The following is a 27,542-nucleotide window of genomic DNA, read 5'->3' on the forward strand; positions in this document are numbered from 1 at the left end:
CCTCATCAACAGTACTAAACTAGGAGCTTCTAAGTAAGTTTTTAAAAGGTTTTATACTGGAATTTTAGATCAGTGTTTGTGCATATTCTTCTTTATAGTAGTGTCTATTAAATGCAGTTATATGAACATTTGTGTATACTGTCCCTTTAAATCAAAAGCAGACTCACTTTTTTTTATCCTTTTTTTTTCTTCCAAGTTTCTGTGAGGTGGTACAGTCAACTGGAAGGCAACAACTTCTCCCAAAACACTATTGCTTTGTTGAATGCAAAGTATATATTGTGCATGCTCAAGTGATAGGGAGTTCTTACTTTTAACAACTGCTTTGGACATATATGGGGTGACTCTAGTTGGATGAAACACCTGCAGCTACTTAGAAGACAAAATGCTATGAACTTGGGGGGAAGATAGGAGAATCATTCAGGTTTATGTTTGCAATTGAAATAGCTGGTTCTGCTAATTGAAACCACTACCTAAATTGAACCTATTACATTCCTGTATAGAAATAGTGAAATAAGCTAAGCAAGTCTGCTCTTTCTGCAGACTCAGCTCGTTTCAATAGCCATGTTCTTAAGAACAATGGGTGGTGGTGCAGGTGGCATAACAAGTAATGGGGTCAGGACAGTGTCCATTTAAGCTTATACTTCTGTAAGAAATACAGCATACTCAATTAAATAGAATTTGGTTTCTTATTTATTCTGTTTCTTTCTTATTGATAGAAGTTGGTTTCTTATTTGTGGAAGTTGGTTTCTTTTCAGACAGTTTTTGATTAAGTCTAAAATAAAAATATACACCTAGATTATGAGTTTTGCGTTAGGAGGGGTACGGTGCTAACGAGCAGTTTAAGCTCACCGCTCACTTACAGACAGCGCTGGTATTACGGGTTTATAGAAACCCAGCGTTAACCGCAAAAAAGTGAGCGAAGAGCAAAATTTAGCTCCACATCTCACCTCAATACCAGCGCTGCTTACGTTAGCGGTGAGCTGTTAAAACGTGCTTGTGCACGATTTCCCCATAGGAATCAATGGGGGAGAGCCGGGCTGAAAAAAAACCTAACCCATGCAAAAAAGCAACGCAAAGCTCCTAACGCAGCCCCATTGATTCCTATGGGGAAATACTTTATATGTCTACACCTAACACCCTAACATGAACCCTGAGTCTAAACACCCATAATATTACATTTATTAACCCCTAATCTGTCGCCCCGACATTGCCGACACCTGCATTATATTATTGACCCCTAATCTGCCGCTCCGGACACCGCCGCCACCTACATTATAGTTATGAACCCCTAATCTGCTGCCCCCAACATCGCCGAACCCAACATTATATTTATTAATCCCTAACCTGCTCCCCCAATGTCACCGCAACCTAACTACATTTATTAACCCCTAATCTGCCGCCCCCAACGTCGCCGCCACTATATTAAAGTTATTAACCCCTAAACCTAAGTCTGACCCTAACACCCCCTAACTTAAATATAATTTAAATAAATCTAAATAAAATTACTACAATTACCTAAATAATTCCTATTTAAAACTAAATACTTACCAATAAAATAAACCCTAAGATAGCTACAATATAACTAATAGTTACATTGTAGCTATTTTAGGTTTTTTTTTTATTTTACAGGCAACTTTGTATTTATTTACCTGTAAAAAAAAATTACAAATACCCCCCCCAACATTAAAACCCACCACCCACACAACCAACCCTACTCTAAAACCCACCCAATCCCCCCTTAAAAAAACCTAACACTAACCCCTTGAAGATCACCCTACCGTGAGAAGATGGCTTCCCTTCAATTCTGATTGGCTGATAGAATTCTATCAGCCAATCGGAATTAAGGTAGAAAAAATCCTATTGGCTGATGCAATCAGCCAATAGGATTGAGCTTGCATTCTATTGGCTAGGATTGAGCTCGCATTCTATTAGCTGATTGGAACAGCCAATATGGTTATGGTTAGGGTTAGACTTAGGGGTTAATACATTTAATATAGTGGCGGTGACGTTGGGGGCGACAGATTAGGGGTTAATATATGTAGGTAGGTTGCGGCGATGTTAGGGACGGCAGATTAGGGGTTAATAATATTTAACAAATGTTTGCAATGCGGGAGTGCGGTGGTTTAGGGGTTAATATATTTATTATAGTGGCGGCGATGTCCGGTTCGGCAGATTAGGGGTTAAAATTTTTCTTTTAGTGTTTGCGATGTGGGGGGGGGGCCCTCGGTTTAGGGGTTAATAGGTAGTTTATGGGTGTTAGTGTACTTTTTAGCACTTTAGTTAAGAGTTTTATGCTACTGCATTGTAGTGTAAAACTCTTAACTACTGACTTTAAAATGCGGTACCAGTCTTGACAGGAGAGGGTCTACCGCTCAGTTTTGGTCAGACTCATAATAACGGCGCTATGCAAGTCCCATTGAAAATATAGGATACGCAATTGACGTAAGTGGATTTGCGGTATTTCCGAGTCTGGCCAAAAAAGTGAGCGGTGAGCCTGTCATTTCAAGACTCGTAATACCAGCGGGCGTTAAAAAGCAGCGTTGGGACCGGCCAATGCTGCTTTTTAAGCCTAGCGCACAACTCGTAATCTAGCTGATAGTTTCTATTTTATTTTTTTTCCTGCATTTCCATTTTGAAATTATGAGCTTTTCAGTTCTTGTTAGAAATGGAAGTGCAGAACACTGTTATATTCCACACAGCCATTGGCTGCACACTATAGTGACTTGTTTATAACTGTCTCTAATTGGCCACAGCAGAGAAGGTAACCAAAGTTACAACATAGCAGCTTCCATTGTTTTATAGACACTAAGGGGCCGATTTATCATTTGTCAGACGGACATGATCGATCATGTCCGCCCGACATCAATAAATGCCGACAGTATATGCAGTCGGCATTTATCATTGTACAAGCATTTCTCATTAATTGCTTGTGCAATGCCGCCCCCTGCACATTCGCTAGCAGGGGGTGTCAATTGACCTGATCGTATCTGATCGGGCTGATTGCTGTCCACCACCTCAGAGGTGTCAGACGAGTTAAGGAGCAGCGGTCTGTTGACTGCTGCTTCTTAACTTATGTTTCCAGCGAGCCTGAAGGCTCACGCGGAAACTGCTGCATTTGCAGTATAATAAATCGGCCCCTAAAACTTTACACTTATTTTGGCAATATTTAAAAAGCTAATAAAACTTTAAAAAATACATCTATTGTTTATTTTCAGACTAATCTTTTCTTTCAATGCTTTATTCTATCTAGCATTTATTTAGGGCCAGAATACAAGTGGAGCAGTATCTTGCATTTCTGCTATAGCGATAACTCCGCTAGAATTAAGATTTTTGCACTAGTAGAGTTGTGCTGGTATTACAAGTTGAAAGTAAACTGTTTTTTGCTCTAGCGGTAACCTGGCTTGCGTAAAAATCCGAACGTAGAATACCGTGTGAGCGTTCACATATTCCCCCATAGAAGTCAATAGGGAAAAAAAGAAAACACCCCACTCTCACGCAAACACCATCACATATTCTCATTAGTACTAACCAGACATCAAAATATGAATATTTCATTTTCTTAACATAACGGAATATGTTTTATTTATTCATAATTAAATATTTCTACGTATATCTGATGTTTTTAAAAAATATATATATATTTATAACTATATATATATATACAGTATATACAGTATATATATATAGATGATTATATATAGGTATAGATACATACAGATATATATATAGGAATATCTATTTTAACCCCTTAAGGACCGGGCAGTTCAGACAATGGCCCCTATTTAAGAAAAGTCTTGCGGACCTGATCTAACACTGCGGATCAGGTCCGCAAGACCTCGCTGAATAAGGAGAGCAATATGCTCTCCGTATTCAGCATTGCATCAGCAGCTCACAAGAGTTGCTGGTGCAATGCCACCCCCTGCAGACTTGCGGCCAATCAGCCGCCAGCAGGGGGTGTCAATCAACCCGATCGTACTCGGTCGGGTTGATTTCTGGCGAGTCTGAAGACTTGCCAGAAACACGGGCCCAGAAGCTCCCTACGGAGCTTGTTAAATGGGCCCCTAAGACTTCCCCAAAAGACCAGAGCATTTTTAGCATTTTTGCCATCACTACGTTTAAACAGAAATAGAGCCTTGTTTTTTTTTATTTACCTATCAAAACTATATATTTTTTTTAGTAGACAACCCAAGGTATTGATCTAGGCCCATTCTGGTATATATCATGCCACCATTTCACCACCAAATGCGATCATATAAAAAAAAACATTTGTTTTTTTCACAAACTTTGGGTTTCTCACTAAAATTATTTACATACTGCTTGTGCAATTATGGCACAAATTATTGTAAAAGCTTCTCTGGGATCCTCTTTGTTCAGAAATACATATGTGGCTTTGCCATTGCTTTTTGGTAATATGAAGGCCGCCAATTGCAACTATGCACCACACTTTTATTATTCCCAGCAGTGAAGGTGTTAATTTGGTAGCTTGTAAGGTTAATTTTAGCTTTAGTGTAGAGGTTAGCCTTCCACCTGACACTTCCTGCCCCCTAAACCCTCTCATGCAGCTCTCTTCCCTCCCCCACCCCCAATGGTCACCCCATCTTAAGTACTAGCAAACAGTTTGCCAGTATGCAGTACCTTTTTTTTTTTAAAACTATTATTATTTTCCTTAGTGTAGGATTTCCCCCTTACCTTCCCACCTCCCTGATCCCTCCCAAAAAGCTCTCTAACCCTCACCCTTCTTCTAACTAATTGCCACTATCTTAGGAACTGGCCGCTGGCTGCCTGTTATCCATCAATTTTTTTTATTTTTTTTTGGTGATAACAATAAAACGTTTTTTTCTGTAGTGTAGCTGCCCCCCCTCATTACCCTACCTCCTCCCAGATTGCTTTTCCAACCTCTAATCCCCCCTCCATTATAAGAGCTCCCTCCTTCCCACTCTCTGCCACTGTAAAAAAGAAAAAATTCTGTAGCGGGCCTACCCGCTCCTGCCCCCCTCCCGCCCCTTGCAGTGATGGACCGACCACCCACCTCCCTCCTAACCCTCCCACACCACCAACGATCGGAACCACGCTGCCCGATGCACTCGTGGAACATGCAGAAATAGCACAATCTCTCTACTTTTAGCAAGATCGTGGCAGAAAGAGGCCACGGTTAAAGTACAAAGAACATATTCCCCTATGTACAAAACATTAGAATGTGAAATATTTACAGTAAATACAGTTAAAACCTTTATTATGAATATTGCATAAATATTTTTTTACATGTTTTCATCTACATAACAGCAAAAGGCTTTAATATACTTATATATATATATATATATATGTCTTTGTGTGTACATATAGATTTATGTATTTATATGTGTAAATATGTCTGTAAATTCATATATATACATATAAATACATATGTGCACATATCTTTAGACATGTATATCTATGTATATTAATGTTAAAGCCCTTTGCTGGCTTTTTTTCCCCTAACACCCGAGATCTCATATCTTTGAGCCCTTATACCTTTTGTTTGCAATATTTTTTTTGTAATAGTTTTTATTTGGCAGTGTTATTTTATGTGTAACTGTACTTTCTAATGTATTTTTCATGTGTTCTGTGACACTTTTTATTTCACCAAACAGTTAACCACAACTCTGAAATCGCGGTAATGATTCTAGCGTAAATCATGATTGCGCTCATCTTATAATATCAGCACAATTTAACCGGAGGGCAAACGATCGTGAAAACCATGCGCAATTGTTTGTGTGCCACTTGTAATCTAGCCCTTAGTGTTTATTGTCCCTTTAATAACCATTGGACCACCGTTTTTATTATGAATATAGATAGGCTGGATCCCCCATGACAGTCAGTTGTATTTAGCATGACACAATGGTACTTTGAGCACAGAAAGTTATTACAATCTTGACATAGGTGATGCATTTAAAGGGACACTGAACCCAAATTTTTTCTTTCGTAATTCAGATAGAGAATGCAATTTTAAACAATTTTCAAAATTACTCCTATTATCAAATTTTCTTCATTCTCTTGGTATCTTTACTTGAAAAGCAAGAATGTAAGTTTAGAAGACGGACGATTTATGGTGAACAACCTGGGTTGTTCTTGCTGATTGGTGGATAAATTCACCCCCAATAAACAAGTGCTGTCCAGAGGTCTGAACCAAAAATTGTCTGGCTTCTTAGCTTAGATGGCTTCTTTTTCAAATAAAGATAGCAAGAGAACAAAGACAAATTGATAATAGGAGTACAATTAGAAAGTTGCTTAAAATTACATGCTCTATCTGAATCATGAAAGAAAAAAATTGGGTTCAGTATCCCTTTAACAATTTGAAATAAGTAACTATTTTTATTGGGTTCATAACCATAGAGTCACTAATTTCACTGGAGCAATATGTAGGCTGGATCTATTGTCATCTGGCCAAATAGTATGATGGGCATGGAAAGTAATGCCAATCTTGGCATGGGTGCATTTCTTCACAATTTTGAACTGATGTTTTATTGGAGTTAATGACCATTGGGCTACTGATTTGACAATAGGAATGTGTAGTCAGCTTGCCCCTCCATAACACACAATTGTCTTTAGCCTAGCCTAATACATCATGGGTTAAGGACCAACAATTGCGGGGGCAGTCAGGGGATAGTTGTGAAAATCTGTTTCTGTTAAATGTTTCAAAATCAGCCACACCATTTGCTTCTGATATCTTTACAATGTCAGGAACAGCTGCCGTATTGCCAGATTTTCTAGGCTGACAATGGAAGCTTTGATGTTTTGGGCTTTAATTTGTGTGTTACTTTATCAGCTCCTTGATAACTGTCCCTAACTGCCTCAAGTAGGGGAGATTACACGAAGAGAGCAGTTTTTTTAAACCTGGGCTAACAAATGGCCTAATGATCAAAAAGATTGTCAGCATGGAGAGAAATCAAGCAAACTCTATTTTTTTTTAGCCTTATACAGGTACAAACCCCAAAGCCGGAATTCCAAAATCCAAACTTATTCTGGCATCCAGAATTTTTTTTTTTTTAAAGTAAAATTATCAAAAAATTACTTTTTTCCTTGCATATAAATAAGTCACAAACTTTTCTGCCTGTGTCTTTTTTTTTGAGTTCTAAAATAATAGTCTATATTTATTAAAAACAACAAATATTACCTTTCTGTTTACAGTACAGTACTATCTTATTGATAGTACTAGGTATACAAAAGTATTACAAAATGAAACTACCTTTAGGTGACATAATTAAGCTGTATTATGACATGTAAATATTGCTTAAATTACATAAGATATTGGTGCCATCGCCTCTCCAAACTGCCCCATTTTACAGCTGCAAATAAACAAATATTCCGAAATCCAAACCTTTTCCTGTTCCAAGAAGTTTGGATAAAGCGTTTTCTACCTGTATTGTAATATATCTCTACTTCACATCCAGGATCCTGCAAAAGTGAGATAAACATCTCTCAAGCAAGAATTTGCCTTTATAAAATTATTCGCAGGAACGTCACAGTTAGGGTTGCCACCTCAGCCATGTACTGAGGAACCTTCTTAAATAATTTCTCCAGAGCAGAAACTTTAATATCAGGCCCTAAGGGCCCAAGGATCTTAAGCTCTCTGGGCTTGTGAAATTTTATAAGAATTCTCACCAGTACTGCAGAGCCCCTGTCTTAATTCTCTAAAAGCATTTTTTTCCTTGAGAGCGGTGCGTCTTGTTATCTACTTTTAAAGGGACATAAAACCAAATTTTTAAATTTCATGATTTAGAAAGAGTATGCTGTTTTAAACAGTTTTCTAATTTACCTCTATTATGTAATTTGCTTTATTCTCTTCGTATCCTTTGCTGAAAAGCATATCTAGATAGGCTCAGTAGCTGCCGATTGGTGGCTGCACATAGATGTCTTGTGTGGCACACCCATGTGCATTGCTATTTCTTCAACAAAGGATATCTAAAGAATGAAGCTATTTAGATCATAGAAGTACATTGGAATGTTGTTTAAAATTGTATTCTCTGTCTGAATCATGAAAGAAAAATGATGGGTTGAGTGCCCCTTTAGGTTTGCGAAGGTGATGGATACACTATAATAGGACTCAGAAAATTGTAATTTAAAAATCATATAAAATGAATAAAAATTTAAATAAAAACACAAGTAAATATCTGTCGGCTAGATTACGAGTTTTGCGGTATGAGTGAAAAAGCAGCGTTATGGCCCTTTTTAACTACCGCTGCTATTACGAGTTTTGCAGGTATATCTGTCCCGCACACTTTTTTGGCCATAACGCAACGTAACTACCGCAGCTTTCAAAAAGTAATTTTTCAATGGGAATTCCATAGCGCCAGTATTACGAGTTTGCCTGTCCGGCCAAAAAGTGAGCAGTACAGCCTATACTGTCAAGATCCATACCGTAAACTGAAAGTCAGTAGTTATGGCTTTTATGTTACAGAGCTGTAGCATAAAACTCATAACTAAAGTGCTAAAAAGTACACTAACACCCATAAACTACCTATTAACCCCTAAACCGAGGCCCTCCCGCATCGCAAACACTAAAATAAAATTATTGACCCCTAATCTGCCGCTCCGGACATCGCCACCACTATAATAAACATATTAACCCCTAAACCGCCACCCTCCCGCATCGTAAATACTAGTTAAATATTATTAACCCCTAATCTGCTGTCCCTAACATCGCCGCAACCTACATTACTGTTATTAACCCCTAATCTGCTGTCCTTAACATCGCCGACACTATTCTAAAGTTATTCACCCCTAAACCTAACCCCTAACCGCCACTATACTAAAGATATTCAACCCTAAACCTAATCCCTAAACCTAACCCTGTTCCAATCAGCCAATAGAATGCGAGCTCAATCCTATTGGCTGATTGGATCAGCCAAAAGGATTGAAGCTCAATCCTATTGGATGATTGCATCAGCCAATAGGATTTTTTAACCTTTAATTCTGATTGGCTGATAGAATTATATCAGCCAATCGGAATTCAAGGGACGCCATCTTGGATGACGTCATTTAAAGGAGAATTCATTCTGGAAGAGCCGTGGAAAGAAGAGGATGCTCCGCGCCGGATGTCTTGAAGATGGAGCAGCTCCGCGTCGGAATGAATATAGAAGATTCCGTTTGGATGAAGACTTCTGCCCGTCTGGAGGACCACTTCTTGCCGCTTGGATGAAGACTTCTCCCTGCTTCGTTGAGGACTTCTTGCCGCTTAGATGGAGACTTCTCCCGGCTTCGTTGAGGATGGATGTACGGTCTTCAAAAACTGTAAGTGGATCTTCGGGGGTTAGTGTTAGGTTTTTTTATGGGTTTATTGGGTGGGTTTTATTTTTAGCTTAGGGTTTGGGCAGAAAAAGAGCCAAATGTCCTTTTAAGGGCAATGCCAATACAAATGCCCTTTTCAGGGCAATGGGGAGCTTAGGTTTTTTTTAGATAGGATTTTATTTGGGGGGTTTGGTTGTGTGGGTGGTGGGTTTTACTGTTGGGGGGTTGTTTGTATTATTTTTTTACAGGTAAAAGAGCTGATTTCTTTGGGGCAATGCCCCGCAAAAGGCCCTTTTAGGGGCCATTGGTAGTTTATTGTAGACTAGAGTTTTTTATTTTTATTTTGGGGGGGCTTTTTTATTTAGGTGTAATTAGTTTAAATATTTGATAATTTCTTTTTTATTTTGTGTAATTTAGTGCTTTTTTTGTTTGTAATTTAGTTAATTGTATTTAATTAATGTAATTTATTTAATTGTAGTGTAAGGTTAGGTGTTAGTGTAAGACAGGTTAGGTTTTATTTTACAGGTAAATTTGTATTTATTTTAACTAGGTAGTTAGTAAATAGTTAATAACTATTTACTAACTAGTCTACCTAATTAAAATAAATACAAACTTAGCTGTGAAATAAAAATTAAACCTAAGATAGCTACAATGTAACTATTAGTTATATTGTAGCTAGCTTAGGTTTTATTTTACAGGTAAGTATTTAGTTTTAAATAGGAATTAGTTAGGTAATGATAGTCATTTTTATTTAGATTTATTTTAATTATATTAAAGTTAGTGGTAGACTTAGGGTTAGGTTTAGGGGTTAATAACTTTAGTATAGTGGCGGCGACGTTGGGGGCAGCAGATTAGGGGTTAATAAGTGTAATGTAGGTGGCGGCGATGTTAGGGGCGGCAGATTAGGGGTTAATAAGTGTAGGTATGTGGCGGCGACATTGGGCGTGGCAGATTAGGGGTTAATAAGTGTAGGTAGGTGGCAGCGACATTGAGGACGGCAGATTAGGGGTTGTTAAGTGTAGGTAGGTGGCGGCGATATCGGGGCGGCAGATTAAGGGTTAATAAGTGTAATGTAGGTGTCGGCGATGTCGGAGGCAGCAGATTAGGGTTGTGTAGACTCGATGTTTATGTTAGGGTGTTAGGTGTAAACGTAACTTTTCTTTCCCCATAGGAATCAATGGGGCTGCGTTACGGAGCTTTACGCTCCTTTATTGCAGATGTTAGGCTTTTTTTTAGCCGGCTCTCCCCATTGATGTCTAGGGGGAAATCATGCACGAGCATGTAAAACCAGCTCAAAGCACAAAGCAGCGCTGGTATTTGGGTGTGGTATGGCGCTCAATTTTGCTCAACGCTGACATATTGCCTGCTAACGCCGGGTTTATGAAAACCTGTAATAGCAGCGCTATAGGGAGGTGAGCGGTGGAAATAACTTGCAAGTTAGTACCGTAATCTTGCAAAACTCGTAATCTAGCCGTGTGTTGTTTAATTGCATTAAAAATTGTAACAAAATCTGCAGAAATCGTATTACATGGAAAAATTTAAATTGGGCTAACAAACAATGATTACTTAAAAGTTTCATGTACTTCTTACAAGCTTATATACGTGGAACCCATTGCAGCTTGTCTGGTATGTAACAATCCTATATAATAAAAGGCGAGGTATGTTTGTCAGATGCAGTCATGCACAGTAGAGACTGCAGATGACAAACATACCTGGCCTTGAGCAGCAGAGGAGAGCGCACTGCGGAAGCTGCCTGGTGGGGGCGTGGCCGGGTGTGCTGTGATGGGGCGTGGGCTTGTGGGAGCGCGTGGAGGGGCGTGGCCAACGGGAGAGAGGTGGGAGAGACCAAAAGAGGTCTGATAGACCAAAAGAGAGGCGGGAAAGCGAGCAAAAGAGGGGGGAAGAGAGAGAGCAAAAGCGGGGAGAGAGAGCAAAAGAGAGGAGGGAGAGAGAGTGCAAAAAGAGAGGAGGAAGAGAGAGCAAAAGAGAGGGGGAGAGAGAGAGAGAAAAAAGAGAGGGGAGAGAGTGAGAGCAAAAGAAGGGGGAGAGAGAGAGAGCAAAAGAGGTGGGAGAGAGTAAAAGAGGAGGAGAGAGAGAGCAAAAGAAGGGGAAGAGAGAGAGAGCAAAAGAGGGGGGAGAGAGCAAAAGATGGGGAGAGAGTGCACAAAAGAGGAAGAGAGAGAGCGCAAAAGAGGGGGAGAGAGAGTGCAAAAGAGGGGGAGAGAGAGAGCAAAAAAGAGGGGGAGAGAGAGCGCAAAAGAGAGGGAGAGACAGAGCTCAAAAGAGAGGGGGAGAGAGAGAGCTTTAAAGAGGGGGGGGAGAGAGCGCAAAAGAGAAGGGGGAGAGAGAGCGCAAAAGAGGGAGAGAGAGAGCGCAAAAGAGAGGGGGAGAGACAGCGCAAAAGAGAGGGGGAGAGAGAGCAAAAGAGAGGGGGAGAGAGAGCAAAAGAGAGGGTTAGAGAGAGCAAAAGAGAGGGGGAGAGAGAGCAAAAGAGAGGGGGAGAGAGCGCAAAAGGGGGGGAGAGAGAGCAAAAGAGTGGGGAGAGAGAGTAAAAGAGGGGGGAGAGAGAGTAAAAGAGGGGGGAGAGAGAGCAAAAGAGGGGGGAGCAAAAGAGGGGAGAGAGAGAAAAATAGGGGAGAGAGAACAAAAGAGGGGGGAGCAAGCAGAAGAGGGGGAAGAGAGAGAGAGCGAGCAAAAGAGGGGGGAGAGAGCAAAAGAGGACGAGAGAGAGCACAAGAGGGGAGAGAGAGAGCAAAAGAGGGGGGAGAGAGAGCGCAAAATAGGGGGAGAGAGAGAGATCAAAAGAGAGGGGGGGGAGAGACAGTGCAAAAAGAGAGGGGGGAGAGAGAGGGAGCAAGGGTTGGAACCGCGGTACTTAAAAAATTGGCCCATGTACACGGGCTTTACGACTAGTAAGTAATAAAGAATAAGTAATAGGTCTAGACTGTCCTTTTAGGGTGCACAAATAGTAATACAACTATACTGCACATGCAAAAACTGGTGTGAAATGTGTATTTATAACATTTAAAATGTATTGTTTTCCTTATTGTTAAATAACTTTCTCCACCTCCGCTAGTGGTATGAGCAGGGGCGTTACATGGGCGCAGTTAAAATTTCCCCTCCAGGTCCTGCGTATTATCTGAACATCAGGGGCGTATTACCACCTAGGCACACAAGGCATGGGCCTAGGGCGGCAGCTTGGGAGGGGTGGCACTTTTTGAAGCCTCAGTAGGTGCGGTGTTACTAATTCAATCTGAGTAGTGTCACTGTCTCAAACTTCCATGTTAGAGCGTGTCCAACAGATTTTACCAAGACGCCCTTTGAAAAGGGCAGTGCGAACATGTAGAGCACACACCCCTGCCAGACAAAACATACAAATGAAATGAGCTGTCCATAATGAGCTCCTCCTCGATAACAGCGCTTTAAGGTTTAAAACGCTGTGAGATGCTGACAGAGATACAGCGTCTGCTGGGCAGCTGTACTTTGTTCCTCATGCAATCTAAGAAAAGGGCTGTTATAGAGGAATAGATCACGGACAGCCCATCTGCACATTCCATCTGGTGGTGGTAGGGGTGTGTGCACTCTATATGTTCGCACTGTCCTTTTGATTGACAACTAGTGACCTATCCCCATGGCAACCAGGAAGTGTATGCATTCTGAAAGGCTCAGAAGTGACTGAGCCGAGGAAGGAACACTGGTGTTCTGGTAAGAGGGCGAACTTTGGAAAAGAGCGAACTATGTCACTTCCTGTGACGTTTCATCAGCTGTTTCACACATTTTGGACCAAATGCGCATGCGTGCCAGCGTCATCACATACCTGGCCGCATACGTCACTGCTAAAATATTTAGTGCTGTGAAATTCAGGAACCCTTTATAGAGGGCATGCGTGTGATTTTGTATCACAAATGGTGCGCTCATGGAAAGCTGTTTATTAGGCTCCTCAGCAATATTCGGAACTCCGCCCCCACTGCAACTACTCCTATTACTACTACTACTGTAAAGCTGAGTCTCCGTGCATGAGAAACAGCCCCCCCCCCGCCACTCGGCTATAGCCACTGCTTCTTATGATGATCCAATGCAGCTTTTCCCAGGCTCCGTTCAATGTTATTATCTTTCATTACATCTATTTTTGTGTACAATGTCACTCACTATTTAATTCCCTGTGTGTTTGGAGTCCCATAATGGTACATATATATATCCAGGGAGTGCAGAATTATTAGGCAAGTTGTATTTTTGAGGATTAATTTTATTATTGAACAACAACCATGTTCTCAATGAACCCAAAAAACTAATTAATATCAAAGCTGAATAGTTTTGGAAGTAGTTTTTAGTTTGTTTTTAGTTATAGCTATTTTAGGGGGATATCTGTGTCTGCAGGTGACTATTACTGTGCATAATTATTAGGCAACTTAACAAAAAACAAATATATACCCATTTCAATTATTTATTTTTACCAGTGAAACCAATATAACATCTCAACATTCACAAATATACATTTCTGACATTCAAAAACAAAACATAAAACAAATCAGTGACCAATATAGCCACCTTTCTTTGCAAGGACACTCAAAAGCCTGCCATCCATGGATTCTGTCAGTGTTTTGATCTGTTCACCATCAACATTGCGTGCAGCAGCAGCAACCACAGCCTCCCAGACACTGTTCAGAGAGGTGTACTGTTTTCCCTCCTTGTAAATCTCACATTTGATGATGTACCACAGGTTCTCAATGGGGTTCAGATCAGGTGAACAAGGAGGCCATGTCATTAGATTTTCTTCTTTTATACCCTTTCTTGCCAGCCACGCTGTGGAGTACTTGGACGCGTGTGATGGAGCATTGTCCTGCATGAAAATCATGTTTTTCTTGAAGGATGCAGACTTCTTCCTGTACCACTGATTGAAGAAGGTGTCTTCCAGAAACTGGCAGTAGGACTGGGAGTTGAGCTTGACTCCATCCTCAACCCGAAAAGGCCCCACAAGCTCATCTTTGATGATACCAGCCCAAACCAGTACTCCACCTCCACCTTCCTGGCATCTGAGTCGGACTGGAGCTCTCTGCCCTTTACCAATCCAGCCACGGGCCCATCCATCTGGCCCATCAAGACTCACTCTCATTTCATCAGTCCATAAAACCTTAGGAAAATCAGTCTTGAGATATTTCTTGTGTGTCTTGTTCAGTGGTGGTCGTCTTTCAGCCTTTCTTACCTTGGCCATGTCTCTGAGTATTGCACACCTTGTGCTTTTGGGCACTCCAGTGATGTTGCAGCTCTGAAATATGGCCAAACTGGTGGCAAGTGGCATCTTGGCAGCTGCACGCTTGACTTTTCTCAGTTCATGGGCAGTTATTTTGCGCCTTGGTTTTTCCACACGCTTCTTGCGACCCTGTTGACTATTTTGAATGAAACGCTTGATTGTTCGATGATCACGCTTCAGAAGCTTTGCAATTTTAAGAGTGCTGCATCCCTCTGCAAGATATCTCACTATTTTTGACTTTTCTGAGCCTGTCAAGTCCTTCTTTTGACCCATTTTGCCATTAGACCACACCCCTTCTCATTACAGAGATGCACATCACCTAATATGCTTAATTGGTAGTAGGCTTTCGAGCCTATACAGCTTGGAGTAAGACAACATGCATAAAGAGGATGATGTGGTCAAAATACTCATTTGCCTAATAATTCTGCACTCCCTGTACACATCCCAACTCTCCCTGAAGTTCAGGGAGTCTCCCTGATTGTAATAGTGGCTCCCTCATGCCAGCAAATGGAATGCAATCTCCCTGAAACTCCAAGTACCATGACCCAATGTGACCCAAATCCGGAAAAGTGTTCCTTTAAGGAATGCCTTTAGTTGCTGGGACGTTATAGAACCCTCAAAGCATGCATCAGTAACCGAAAAGCCCCCCCCCCCCTAATTTTAATAAAATAAAAACACAAATACTACCTTATTTACTGCATGTAATTAAACTTTGTATTCTAAAATATTTAAGCATTCAACAAGCGTACGATCACTGAAAAATAGGTTTGTTGTAGGTGACTGTGCAATAAAGCTACTTTTTTTTAATGTGACTTTAGTGGGAAGCTACTTTAATGATAAGTCTCTACCTTATTTAGGGTTTCAAGGTGTCCAATATATAACTGGGAAGGGGGGTGGTGGCGCAGTAGCGGGAGGAGCCACCTCCATGAAATGAGTTTTTGCAGGTTGGGATATCTGTATATACTCAAGTGTTTTGCAATGCCATAAAAAAGTCCCATTATGTCAAAATACACAAAACACTTACTACCCTAATAGAAAAACACATGTATATGAAGAAAGAGGTGATTATGAGTTACCAAACTCTGAACGAAGATTAAGCTGATCTGTATTGGCTGCAGGATTTCATTTTTAATGTGTGTCCCCTGCTAACTTTGCTCTCCCTAGCAAAGTTTATTTTTCCAGCTATACAAATTATATTATATGGGTAACATATCGCCCCTTTTTTTTAGTGTAGACAATAAACATTGTTTTTCACATCTTGCCTGGTTAAGTTTTGATCATCGGACCCTAAATTACAACAAACTAAAACCTTGCACTATTTTGTCAGTGAAGACATTTTCATAGCTTGCAAAATTATTTACTATACTAACATAAAATGTCAAAAGCAAAAAAAAATAACCTCTGTAATTCGGAAGTAACTATTAAGGTCATATCGTACATCACTAATTCTGAAGTAACTGTTTAAGTCATTGCATATAGTATTTTGAGACATATAATAAATAATAAAAGTGCCAGAGATCACGTGTTTTAACAATTCGCGTTAATTCCTGAGGAACAGATGAGATCAACTAAAGTGGGAGGGGATTCTCACTCAGCTGTTTATACAGCGTCGGCAGCTAATCCAAGGGAACGTTTCTTATTGGTTGGAAGAGAGAGCCTACAGCTAAGGGAAGGTGATGATTGAGTGCTAATGGCTGAGGTTGCGAGCATTTACCAATCAGCTTATTGAAAGGTACAGAGCATTCACCAATGGGGAGGGTTGGCGCGTGTTTCTGAGCGCCAGTTGCCCTGTTTTGCAAGTTTGGCGCGCTGTTGCTCAGTCTGCTCTTGGCGCTACGTGAAAGGACACACTGATATAACATCTGTAACTGAGATCTGTACCCATTTATAATCTGCACGGTAAGTAGACGGAATCCTTAGCTATATAGTATTTGCACGGTCACTATTTTAGATGTAATGCTGGTTTATAAACGGTAGTATCTTAGGTACTTTATCTGGATTTTAATGAATGGAAGTGTTCCCTACATACTGATTATACGAAAAACGTCACCATATATTCGCATACGGATAATGAGGCTAACCATATAAAACGTAGTACGATATTTTTATTTTTATTGGACATTCGATCCAATAAAATGTGATCACGCACAGCTCGTTGCTTTATTCACGTTTCTTTACATAAATTCTGCTACGAATAAGTACTTTTCCGGATAGGAGCACATGCAGGATTTCTACTACTATTCATTGCACTTCGGGCTAAAGACTCCTGAACATTCTGTTTATAATAAGGCCAAGCATTCTAAAGTCTGTCAATCTAAAACTAGAAGCAAGTGCTTATCAGTCTACATCTTTTACATGGCTGAAAAAAAAGCTTATGGTGGCAGAGTGTGTAAATGTTTCTCCTTATTCTAAACGTATTTGTTTAAAGGGACATGAAACATATTCCCCCCCCCCCCCCTCATGATTTAGGTAAAACATACAATTTTAAACAACTTTCCAGTTTACTTCTATTATCAAATTTGCTTCATTCTCTTGGTATCATTTGTTTAAGGAGCTCTACTGGTTTCTAACTGAACACATGGCTTAGCCAATGACAATCAGTGTATGTATCCATCCACCAATCAGCTGTTAGAACCTAGGTTCTTTGCTGCTCCTGAGCTTTCCTAGATAAACTTTTCAGCAAAGGTAACAAGAGAAAGCAAATTAAAGTGAATTAGAAAGTTGTATAAATAAAAAATCGTATTCTCTATCTAAATCATGAAAGAAAAAAATTGGGTTTCATGTCCCTTTAAGCCTCAGCTATGAAAAACATAAAAAGTCCTTTGCTGAAAACATTGTTTTTAAATTTTTCCCTAAAAATGCCAGGGACCATAGAAGGCACTTTTTGTGGGTATAAGTTTATATGGTGCTGATAAACCATAGTATGCAAGTTATTTATTAAAGGGACATGAAACACATTTTTTTTTTATTTTGATTCCGAGCATACAATTTTCCAAAAGAAAATAGAAGTAAATTGGAAAGTTGTTTAATATTGCATGCTGAATCATGAAAGGAAAAAACTTGGGTTTCATGATTTTTTTTTTATTTAAAAACCTGCAACATATTGGAGTGGATGCCCCTATTGGTACCTGCAACTGATATTTATGGAACAACTAAACCCTGCCCGCCATGTCAGAGTTAATTAAAATCACCTCAGACTGATCTGACCAGCTTAATTGAAAAGCCCTGTGCTTTGCACATTTGGCAGCGTTGCCTAAGTGTCCCTCTCTTGCAGTGATGACTACGGGGTGCCTCAACTCAGATTCAAGCAGACAGGTTCACAGCCTGTGAACTTTAGTTCCTTGAAATTATGATAAATCTGCTGCTTGGATAGTGTGTGTGTGTGTGCATATATATATATATATATATATATATATATATATATATATATATATATATATATATATATATATATAAAAAATTTTTAAAGATTAGAAATTACTATTAATATACACACAAATACCATTTACATTCATTGCATATGGTTACATGTCCACGTATAATACCTCTTTGGTTCACTGCATATATCAGTTATTTATTAGTCTTTGATTTCTTACAGCCATGCCTAGTACCAGGTCACGGTCACAAAGCACAATTGTGTTCCCCAAGAAGAAGGTTGGACAGACCCATGGTGAAGGGGGCATTAAGGCCAGAAAAGGCTTGTCAAAGGTGGATGCGATTCCCTTATCCCCCCGCACCAAAGAACTGCCACTCAGTCCACGGAAGCGACTTGGTAAGTAGTCTTAAATTTACTGAATGGGAGTCTGTTTTTGGCAACTTTTAGGCTTTGCTTATAAACAGACTCTTCTTGTCAGATTTGTAGTGGTTTTGCCTCTGTCTGTGTAGCAAAATATTTTAACGTTTTTGCTCTTTAATATGCTTGATTTAAAACAAAAAGTAAAATGTTTCCTTTATTTTCTTACCGTAATACTTTTTTCTTTATGGTCATAAGATTAATTCTGGTTCATGTTATCGTTGGGCTGTTTTTATATGTTGCGATTTATGCTATTGTCCACATTTAAAAGAAAAATTAAAACCCTTTAACATCTATAAAAAAAAAAAAAAAACCTCTAGGTGATGAAAACCTTTGCAACATTCCCCACGTGTTGCAGTGCTCTCCTCCCAAGCAGAGCCGAAAGGAAAATGAACTCACCCCATCCAAGGGAAGACGTCTAATCTTTGATCAAAACCAGTCTGAGACTACACCTGTATCTCCTCTCAAGAAAACACAAGATTTTGTCTCCTCCCCCTTGAAAAGAGGACAAGAGACTCCATCGAACACAAATCCGAGTAGTCGTAAGGAGAGGAAGTCTGTCTGTGCCCGACTATTTAAACAGGAAGGTATGTGGGATCTGGAGAGCCTAGAATGAATGTATACATTATTTCTGTGTGTACCATACTTACCCTGTTACAGTATTTTCTTTGGAAGTACCCTTTGAAGCAATTAAAGGGATATGAAACCCAGAAGATACATTTTTTTTTTTTTATTTTTTTTTTTCCAATTTCTATTAAATTTGCTTTGTTCCCCTGGTATTGCATGTTGTGATACCTAGTTAGTTGTCTGGAGCACCACATGGCAAGGAATGGTGATATGATCTAGTGCTCTTGCAAAACTGCCCTAGTGCTCCAGAAATATGTATGCTGCTGAGCTTACATCCCTGCTTAAATTGCATGCTCTATCTGCACCACAAAAGAGAAATTTTGGGTTTCATGCCCTTTTAATGGTTTTCTCAAATACCAGTGGTGGTCTCCAATATTATTGGGAGTGGGTTTTCTCGTATGTATTTTTTTCAGTTTTGTAGCTTTCACTAAATATGATTGCAGAAAGATAACTTTACTTTTGACAGTCTACTCTTCTTGTCTCTTCAAACTGTGTAGCGCAAATAAAACCAAAATACGTGCATCAAAAAAAAAACTTGAGTTGACTAGGGAGAGAATTTGTATTCAAACACTTATGTACTATGGAATGATAAATTATTTTGCGCAAACCTAAGAAACCATATTTATTTTATTTATCTCTTCAGGCACTTGTTACCAGCAGGCCAAGCAGGTACTGAACATTGCTGTACCAGAGCGCCTACTGGCTCGTGAAAAGGAGACTGAGAGTATCCAAAGTTTCCTGAAGAAACATGTTAGTGGAGAAAAGCCAGGTAGCCTTTACATCTCTGGAGCTCCAGGCACTGGTAAAACAGCCTGTCTCAGCAAGCTGCTACAGGAAAGTGAGGTAAGGAACATCTTCCAATCCTTGTCTCGTATGCCCTTCACCAGCCAACAAAATCAAATCCAGCGATGTCAGCTGTCATGCCCAAGGTCTCCATTAGTAATGGAGTGCAATTAAGCTACTATGACTTGGTGCCAATATATGAAGTAAAGGCGATACAAACATTGAAAGCCTATCATCCTATTCTACAAATTTAATGGTGCAGCACAGTAAAGCAATGGCTGCTGCCGCTTCCATTTTAAAGGAAATGCAAAACCACAATGTTTATTTTTCATACCTAGTTGAACTTTATCGCTGAAACTAAAATGCTGCTTTTAGCATATTTGCCTGCTGTGCATCCTTTCATGTGGAGTTTGACAATATCGTGGGACTTAACCCTGATACTTTTTCTCTTTCAGGAGGTTCTCAAGAAATGTAAAACGGTTTATATCAATTGCATGTCTCTTCGGAGCTCACAGGCTGTTTTCCCAGCTATTGCACAGGAGATTGCTGAAAAGGCCCTTCCTGCTGGAAAAGACATAGTTCGGAGCCTTGAGAAGCTTGTTACAGACAAGGGGCCCATCATGTATGTAAAGACTAGAGTACTGTATACTAATCTATAGATGTCCAAGTTAAGGGCCACTATTTTATTCTGTCACATACTTAAAGGGACAGTTAACACCAGAATTATTGTTGTCTTAAGCTAGATAATCCCTTGATTACCAATTCCTCAGTTTTGCATAGCCAATACATATTTTACCTCTAATTACCTTGTATCTAAGCCTCTGCAGACTGCCCCCTTATTTCATTTTAGCCAATCAGAGCTGACTCCATGGTAAATTCATGTACATGAGCTCAATGTTATCTATATGAAACACAAACTAATGCCCTCTAGTGGTGAAAAACAATCAATTTTGCTTTGTTCTCGGTATTCTTAGTTGAATCCATTTTGGTGATAAAAGTAAACTGGAAAGTTGTTTAAAATGACATGCTGTATTTGAATCGTGTTTTTTTTTTTTTTTTTTTTTTTTTTTTTTTTTTTTTTTTTTTCTTGACTGTCCCTTTAAATTTTAAACCGATTTTTACTAATCCATCTGAACTAGAATTAAAATTGTTATTTGGTGTAAAACCTTTAATTGTATCAAAGCTTGTTGAGAGAAAAAAAAAATATTTTAGAAAAGAATACTAAAATACATATACATACAGGTCTCTAAATATGTTGGGTTATAACATGAAAAACATTTTGTTCAGTAATGTTTCTAAAATGACGGCTGCAGTGTTTTCCCAAAGGAAAAAAAATCCTCATCTCCTTTTAAAGTCTTGCACATCATAAGGAACTTGCATTGAGCTAAACAATCTTTCCCACATCTCTTTGCAGCTTACTGGTTTTGGATGAAATGGATCAGCTGGACAGCAAGGGGCAGGATGTCCTATACACAATATTTGAGTGGCCATGGCTTAGTAACTCCAGGGTGGTACTCGTAGGTAAGAAAAGGTGTAAAATATTTCTTCTGGATGTATATGTAGCTTTGTGTGTTTGGGAGTGTTTTTTTTAATTTTTATAAAAATTATAAATGCTTGAATATTTCTTCCTGTTATATTTAGTGCTAAAGTCATTTCAGCCCAGCGGTATACTCCCATATCTAATTTTAGGTTACTGGTTCATTTTATTTTTTTACATTAGTTCAGTTTGGACAACATTTTTGTCAAAGTATGCAACCTTCTTTTTTCCTTTGTCAATTAAATACATGTTCATATTCTCTTACAGGCATTGCAAATGCTCTGGACCTTACTGACAGGATCTTGCCAAGATTGCAGGCTCGACCTAATTGCAGACCTCAGCTGCTAAATTTCTCTCCATATACAAAAGATCAGATTGCTACAATTCTGCAGGATAGATTGACACAGGTTAGAAAATTTAGGTTTATAAAATTCCACAGAGGGTTTACATTCCCCCCCCACCACCACAAACCATACCGGATGGCTTTGTGTATTTAAAAACAAAAAGTAAGCTTTCTTTATACTACAATTTGGGGGTGGGGTTGGGGTATTGTCTGCTTGGGTGCAGCAATTAAAAAAAAAAAAAAAAAAAAAAATTATTGCCAAAGATTGATATTTGAATTTCACTGACAGATTTGACTGTCATGTCCCTAAGAGACAAGCATTTAGGGTTTGATCACAAGCCACCCCTTGGGGTGAAGAGTAACTGCTTAATAAAGTATAGTTGTATAATATACTTATTTTTGCTTTTGAAGGTTTCTGGTTACCAGGTTCTGGATAACATGGCTATTCAGTTCTGTGCCAGGAAAGTATCTGCTGTCTCTGGAGATGCTCGTAAGGCATTAGATGTCTGCAGGTAAGGAGCATAATATTTTGTTTAATTCTTCCCCGTATGTAATGTCATATCCTGTGGGCTTTGTCACTTTCATTCTTTATTTGGCAATAGATGGGCTATATAAATGGATAGTCTATATAAATGGATAGTCTATATAACCTTTATGCAAAGCAACACATCTAATGTACAATGTCCCTCTTTTAAAGTGGTGAAAAATGTAGGGCTTGCTGTAGTGTGTGGGGTTTATAATTTTTTTTTTTTTTTAACAGGAGAGCTGTAGAAATTGTGGAGTCTGATGTGCGAAGCCAGACGGTACTAAAGCCATTATCTGAATGTAAGTCTTTATTTTCGCCACCATGAACTTTTAACCATTATTTGGGAACCACAGCAAGGTTTTAAAAATGTAGTTCTTTGAAGAAAGAGTTGATAAAGGAAAGTAAAGTAGGATGTGTTTTTAAAATATAATGTTCTAAACGTGAATTTCTTTGAGATTATGGAGGCTACATCAAAGTCCTCTTGAGCACTGAATTTAAGCACTTAGATCTCTTGTAGCCTGTTAAAGGGATAGGAAAGTCAAAATTAAACATGCATGATTTAGATAGAGTATGTCATTTTAAGACACTTTTAAATTCACTTCTATTTTCAATTGTGCTTTATTAGTATCCCTTGTTAAAAAATGAATATGCACATATCATTCACTAGTGGGAGCTGCTGCTAATTGGTGCCTGCACACATTTTGTCTCTTGTGAGTGGCTAAATAGATATTTTCAGCTTCCTGTCAGTAGTGCAATGCTGTCCCTTCAGCAATGGATAACAAGAGAATTAAGAAAATTTAATATAATTAAATTGTAAAATTGTATGTTCTATCTGAATCCTAGAAGAAAATGTTGGGGTTTACTATATGACTAAAACTAAATCAAAATTTGCTGACAAACATTTTAAGGAAAGTTTTGTAATCAATCCATATCAAATTACTGTTCTTTTGTCAAATTTATGAAACTTAATTTGAATACATTTTAAGATAAATAAAGACATGTTATATACCACAACAGTTAAATCTCTATTGCATGTTCAAACCTTAATACCATAAATAAAAACAGGTTAACAAACCTTTACTCCAGGAGTATATAATGAGGTTGGAAGTTCTAGAGCAGTGCTAATATCATTGCCGAAAATGTTTAGAATTTGAACAATCAATTGATTCTTCCTATAGAAATAAGCATAACCCATGAGTATTTGTTTAAGTTATGCTGTGACTGTGCTAGCTGAAGAAACTTTTTGTTGTGTTGAGTTACTCGATACTTGTTTTAATTAATAACAGAGAACTGTTAAAGTTTTTATATTGGGCAATACAGTTTACAGTTTTGTTTGTTTTATATTTTAAAGTTGCACTTCTGTTTATGAAACTTGGTTTTATTTAAGTTTAATAAAGACGTTATATATCACATCGGCTAAATCTGTGTCTGTATTGCATGTTTAAAACTTAATACCATAAATAATAACAGGTGTTGCGTTTACTCCTGGAGTATATAATCAGTTTGCAAATTACAGAGACATACTTAAATAATGCATTACACCATAACTAAACCACTTCGATTTTAGTCGACTAAAATCTACTGGAGATTCAGTCGACTAAAACTAGACTAAAACAATTCAGATGACTAAAATACGACTAAAACTAAGATGGCATTTTAGTCAAAAGACTAAAACTAAGACTAAATCGAAATTTACAGTCAAAATTAACACTGTTTTGAAGAGAGTGAAATGTCCATTTTGATGACTTAAAGTGCCCTTGTTTTTAATAGGATTTTTTTTTTTATATATATATTAAAACAGTCCATTAAAATAGGCTAATAATCCACAGTATTGTACTTTGGGTGGTTTTTTAGACTAAAATTCTAACATTTTTGAATTATATATATTTTTTTTTTTTAAAAAGGCATTTGGTTTTGCCACTGACTGGCTCCTTTTTTTAAGCTCAGGGTTAGAGCTGTTAACCATGTGTCCTTTTTTATTTTATAGGGATATTTTAAAGAGCAAAAATGACATCCTCTATCTTAATTGCACCTTTGGCCACTAAGCTTATTTACAAATCACTAATACTTTTTCACTCTGAAATTAGAGCCTTTTTACAGAAGACAGCTGTGCCTAAATGTATACTTAGTACCAGAAACGTGTATGCTGGATAGGCAGCAAAGATGGTTACACATAAGTGGATGCGTTGTATATGGGGTATTGACTCTCCAGTGACTATCTTTTGTCGTCGAGATCAAACATCCCTATATGATGTTAGGGTACAGGTCTATGATTTGAATATCAGTGGCACTTTACAGTACCCTCATTCAATCTATTTCTAAATTGTTTTTAAGTTACAGAATTACCATGGTCTGTAATTGGTTAACACTTTTCGTAGGAAAAGTTACTGACTTGAAAATGTATTCATTTTGTTCTTTGATACTAAATGTTTTCCTCCTACTTTTCAGGCCTGTCTCCTAGCAAGGATACATCTCTCTCACCAGTACCGAAGAAGGTTAGCCTACCCCATATTTCCCGCGTTCTTTCAGATGTTTATGGAGACAAGATAACTGCTGGTGGAGGGAGCGGTGAAACTTTTCCTTTACAACAAAAGCTGGTGGTGTGCTCCCTTCTTCTGTTGACTCGGCAAATGAAAACTAAAGAGGTCACTCTGGGCAAGGTAGATAAAAAATCTTTGGTTATATTTATTTCTAGGAAATAGCTGTGGCATAATCACACTTGTCTTAAATCGCTTAGTATTAAGACATGTCAAAAATAGTGGACCACTGAAGTCGTGTGTACCCACCAATCACCTGCTAAGGCTTAGTAGTGCAGTACTGCTTGATTTCTCACAAATGTTTTAACATCTGATTATGATCTCTAGCTAGCATTTCTGTTTACTTCCTTTTATTCTTAAGTCTAATTGTTTTTGCTTCTCTTTCCTCAGTTACATGAAGCATACAGCAAAGTTTGCCGCAAGCAGCAGATGCCAGCAGTGGGACAGTCTGAGTGCTTGTCCCTCTGCCATCTTTTAGAATCTAGAGGCATTCTGGGTCTAAAGAAAGCAAAAGAAACACGGCTTACAAAGGTAACTAGTCATGACCAGTATTTTCCCAGTGATATCTTGGTGTATCAATCATTCAGTGCAGAAAAAAAATAAACAAACATTCTAGTATTTAATTTGTGTTCCATAAAACAGATGTGGTGGTTTTTTTGTTTTTGTTTTTGTTTTTTTTTGGGGGGGAAGGGGGGCACTCAAGTCCAAAGATACTTAATATTCAGAGCATGCAGTTTTAAGACTTTCCAATTTTACTTCCATTATCAAATTTTGCACTTTAACACCGACTCTGAAAGTGGTGTTATAAAGATAGTCTAGTCAAAATTAAACTTTCATGATTCAGAGTGCAACTTTCTGATTTACTCCTATTTTTCTTTCTCTTGGTATCTTTATTTGAATAAGCAAGAATGTAAACATAGGAGGCAGTCACTTTTGTTCAGCATCTGGGTAGTGCTTTCTTGTTTGTCTGCTACATTTAGACACCAAATCAGCAAGCGCTATCCAGGTGCTAAAGCAAAAATGGGCCGGCTCCAAAGCTTACATTCTTGCTTTTTCAAATAGATACCAAGAGAGCAACGAAAAAGTAATAGGAGTTAATTAGAAAGTTGCTTAAAATTGCATGGTCTATCACTTTAAATCATTGTCTATTCAATTCTACTGCAATGAGTGGTCGTTTTTTTTGTGTGTTTTTTTTAAGTTAAATTGCAAACTTTATTTTTTTTTTTCTCTCACAATTGATTGTAAAAGCTTATCTGGGATTGTTTGGAAATAGCAGACATGCATGGCCATTGGTTTTTGGTAACTAAATGCACACTGCACTTCTACAATTCCCGGCAGTGAAGGAGTTAGCTGGTAACGGAAGCGTTATCGTAACTTTATTTAAGTTTCTACTTTTCTCCCTTTAGATTAAGCGTTATAGTAATTTAGGCAGATGCTAGAAGTCCAGGAACAGCAAGTCTCTGTTCACTGTTTAGGCTTCCAGCAGTAGATGTAGATCTGCATTATGGGGTACTGTGGGCTATGTACCATATAATGTCTCTACAATAATTTGTGGTGGAATCCTTAGTGTGGTAGCTGCTGGTCTCGTCAAAATGTAATGTTTGTGTTTTTTTGTGTTATACTCATACTGTTTTTTTTTTTTTTTTTTTTCCTCCCCGTAGGTTTCACTGAAAATTGAAGAGCGGGATATAGAGCATGCATTCAAGGATAAGGTCCTGATTGGAAATGTTCTGCATGCAGGAATTTAATGGTTGCTTCCTTCCTCCAGACTTTCCTTTTAAACAGACAAATGTAATGTGTTTTGTACAATGTGTATATATTTTATTTTTTTTATAAGTTAAATTGTAATATTCATTCCTCACTAAATCAATCTTATTAATTTTTTTTTTATTTTTTTTTATGAAAAACTTAAGTGGGTTGCAAACAAGGCTTTGTTTTCTAAGCTGATGCTGCGCATAAAATGTCTGCAGTAACCTATATGGACATGGAGCTCAGGTTATGGAGCTACACATTTGTTTACAATTGTACAGTAATTGTTGCAATCCTGATTGTCTTCAGTAATCTAATTGTAGAAAACTGATTTCTAGATGTGTATAGTTATTTTTAAGGTAAAGTGTTGGATGTTTGCTGTAAAGCGGCAAATGTAAATGTTTTAGTATCTTTAAGGTACGTTCTTGATTTTATGGACAATGTCTGCTTGTTTTACTGTAGAATGTTTTATCATTTTAATTTAAACTTCATTCTTAATAAAAAAAAAAGTACAATTCCTCCTTTTGGTTCCTTTTTGTCTTGAAACTGGTACAATATTTTACAAACCATTTTTTTTTGTTTCTAGAATCATATCTTCCATGGGACACATTTTTAGGGCTATATAAGTGTTTAGATAAATCCCCCCCCCCCCCAAAAAAAAAAAAACTACTACTAATCCCCTTGCTAGTAATCTGAAAAGCCTGTCTGATTCATAAATGGACTAAACTTTCCACCCAAGCACGTACAATTACTTTCTTTTTTAAGAAACAATGAGTCCAGGATCATCTTAATTACTAATGGGATATTCACCTCCTAGTCAGCAGGAGGAGGCAAAGAGCAGCAGAGCTGCTATATAGCTCTTCCCTCCCTCTCCAGTCATTCATTTTTTTTTTTTTTTTTGTAAATTTTTATTGAAGTCATAAACAAATACAACATATAGGGTATGCCCCCAAACATATACCGAACAAAGTAAACATAATATAATGAGCAATGTAATGTATTCAGACATCTCAAGCATGACTATAAAGTGTGGGCTGTTTCATAGGAAGACTTCAGTTTTGTCATAGAGTATCATAAGTATAATATAGACTAGAAGGGTCCTCCCCTAGCAATATAAGAAGAAGATTCA

At 38.2% G+C, this 27,542-nt stretch overlaps 1 protein-coding gene across 1 annotated transcript; it reads left to right on the forward strand.

Annotated features, from left to right (window-relative positions):
* Positions 1-16,323: 16,323 nt before the first annotated feature.
* Positions 16,324-26,932, forward strand: CDC6 (cell division cycle 6). The gene is made up of 12 exons (XM_053694055.1): positions 16,324-16,417; positions 18,117-18,290; positions 18,632-18,898; positions 19,582-19,781; positions 20,177-20,343; positions 21,136-21,242; positions 21,526-21,665; positions 22,013-22,113; positions 22,362-22,426; positions 24,576-24,787; positions 25,055-25,195; positions 26,326-26,932. Exons 2-12 carry the CDS (start codon positions 18,119-18,121, stop codon positions 26,410-26,412), a joined length of 1,659 nt encoding a protein of 552 aa, XP_053550030.1. The 5' UTR covers positions 16,324-16,417; positions 18,117-18,118; the 3' UTR covers positions 26,413-26,932.
* The last annotated feature ends 610 nt before the right edge of the window (positions 26,933-27,542 follow it).

This window comes from Bombina bombina, chromosome 1, assembly GCF_027579735.1.
Source record: "Bombina bombina isolate aBomBom1 chromosome 1, aBomBom1.pri, whole genome shotgun sequence".
Classification (NCBI taxonomy): Eukaryota; Metazoa; Chordata; class Amphibia; order Anura; family Bombinatoridae; genus Bombina; species Bombina bombina.

What these genes read in the sequence shown, in the direction of transcription:
- CDC6 (XM_053694055.1), top strand. Translation starts at nt 18,119, where the DNA reads ATGCCTAGTACCAGGTCACGGTCACAAAGCACAATTGTGTTCCCCAAG. An exon ending in CCGACTATTTAAACAGGAAG is followed by an intron (nt 18,899 to 19,581) that starts GTATGTGGGATC and finishes TTATCTCTTCAG; the next exon opens with GCACTTGTTACCAGCAGGCC. An exon ending in AAGAGGTCACTCTGGGCAAG is followed by an intron (nt 24,788 to 25,054) that starts GTAGATAAAAAA and finishes CTCTTTCCTCAG; the next exon opens with TTACATGAAGCATACAGCAA.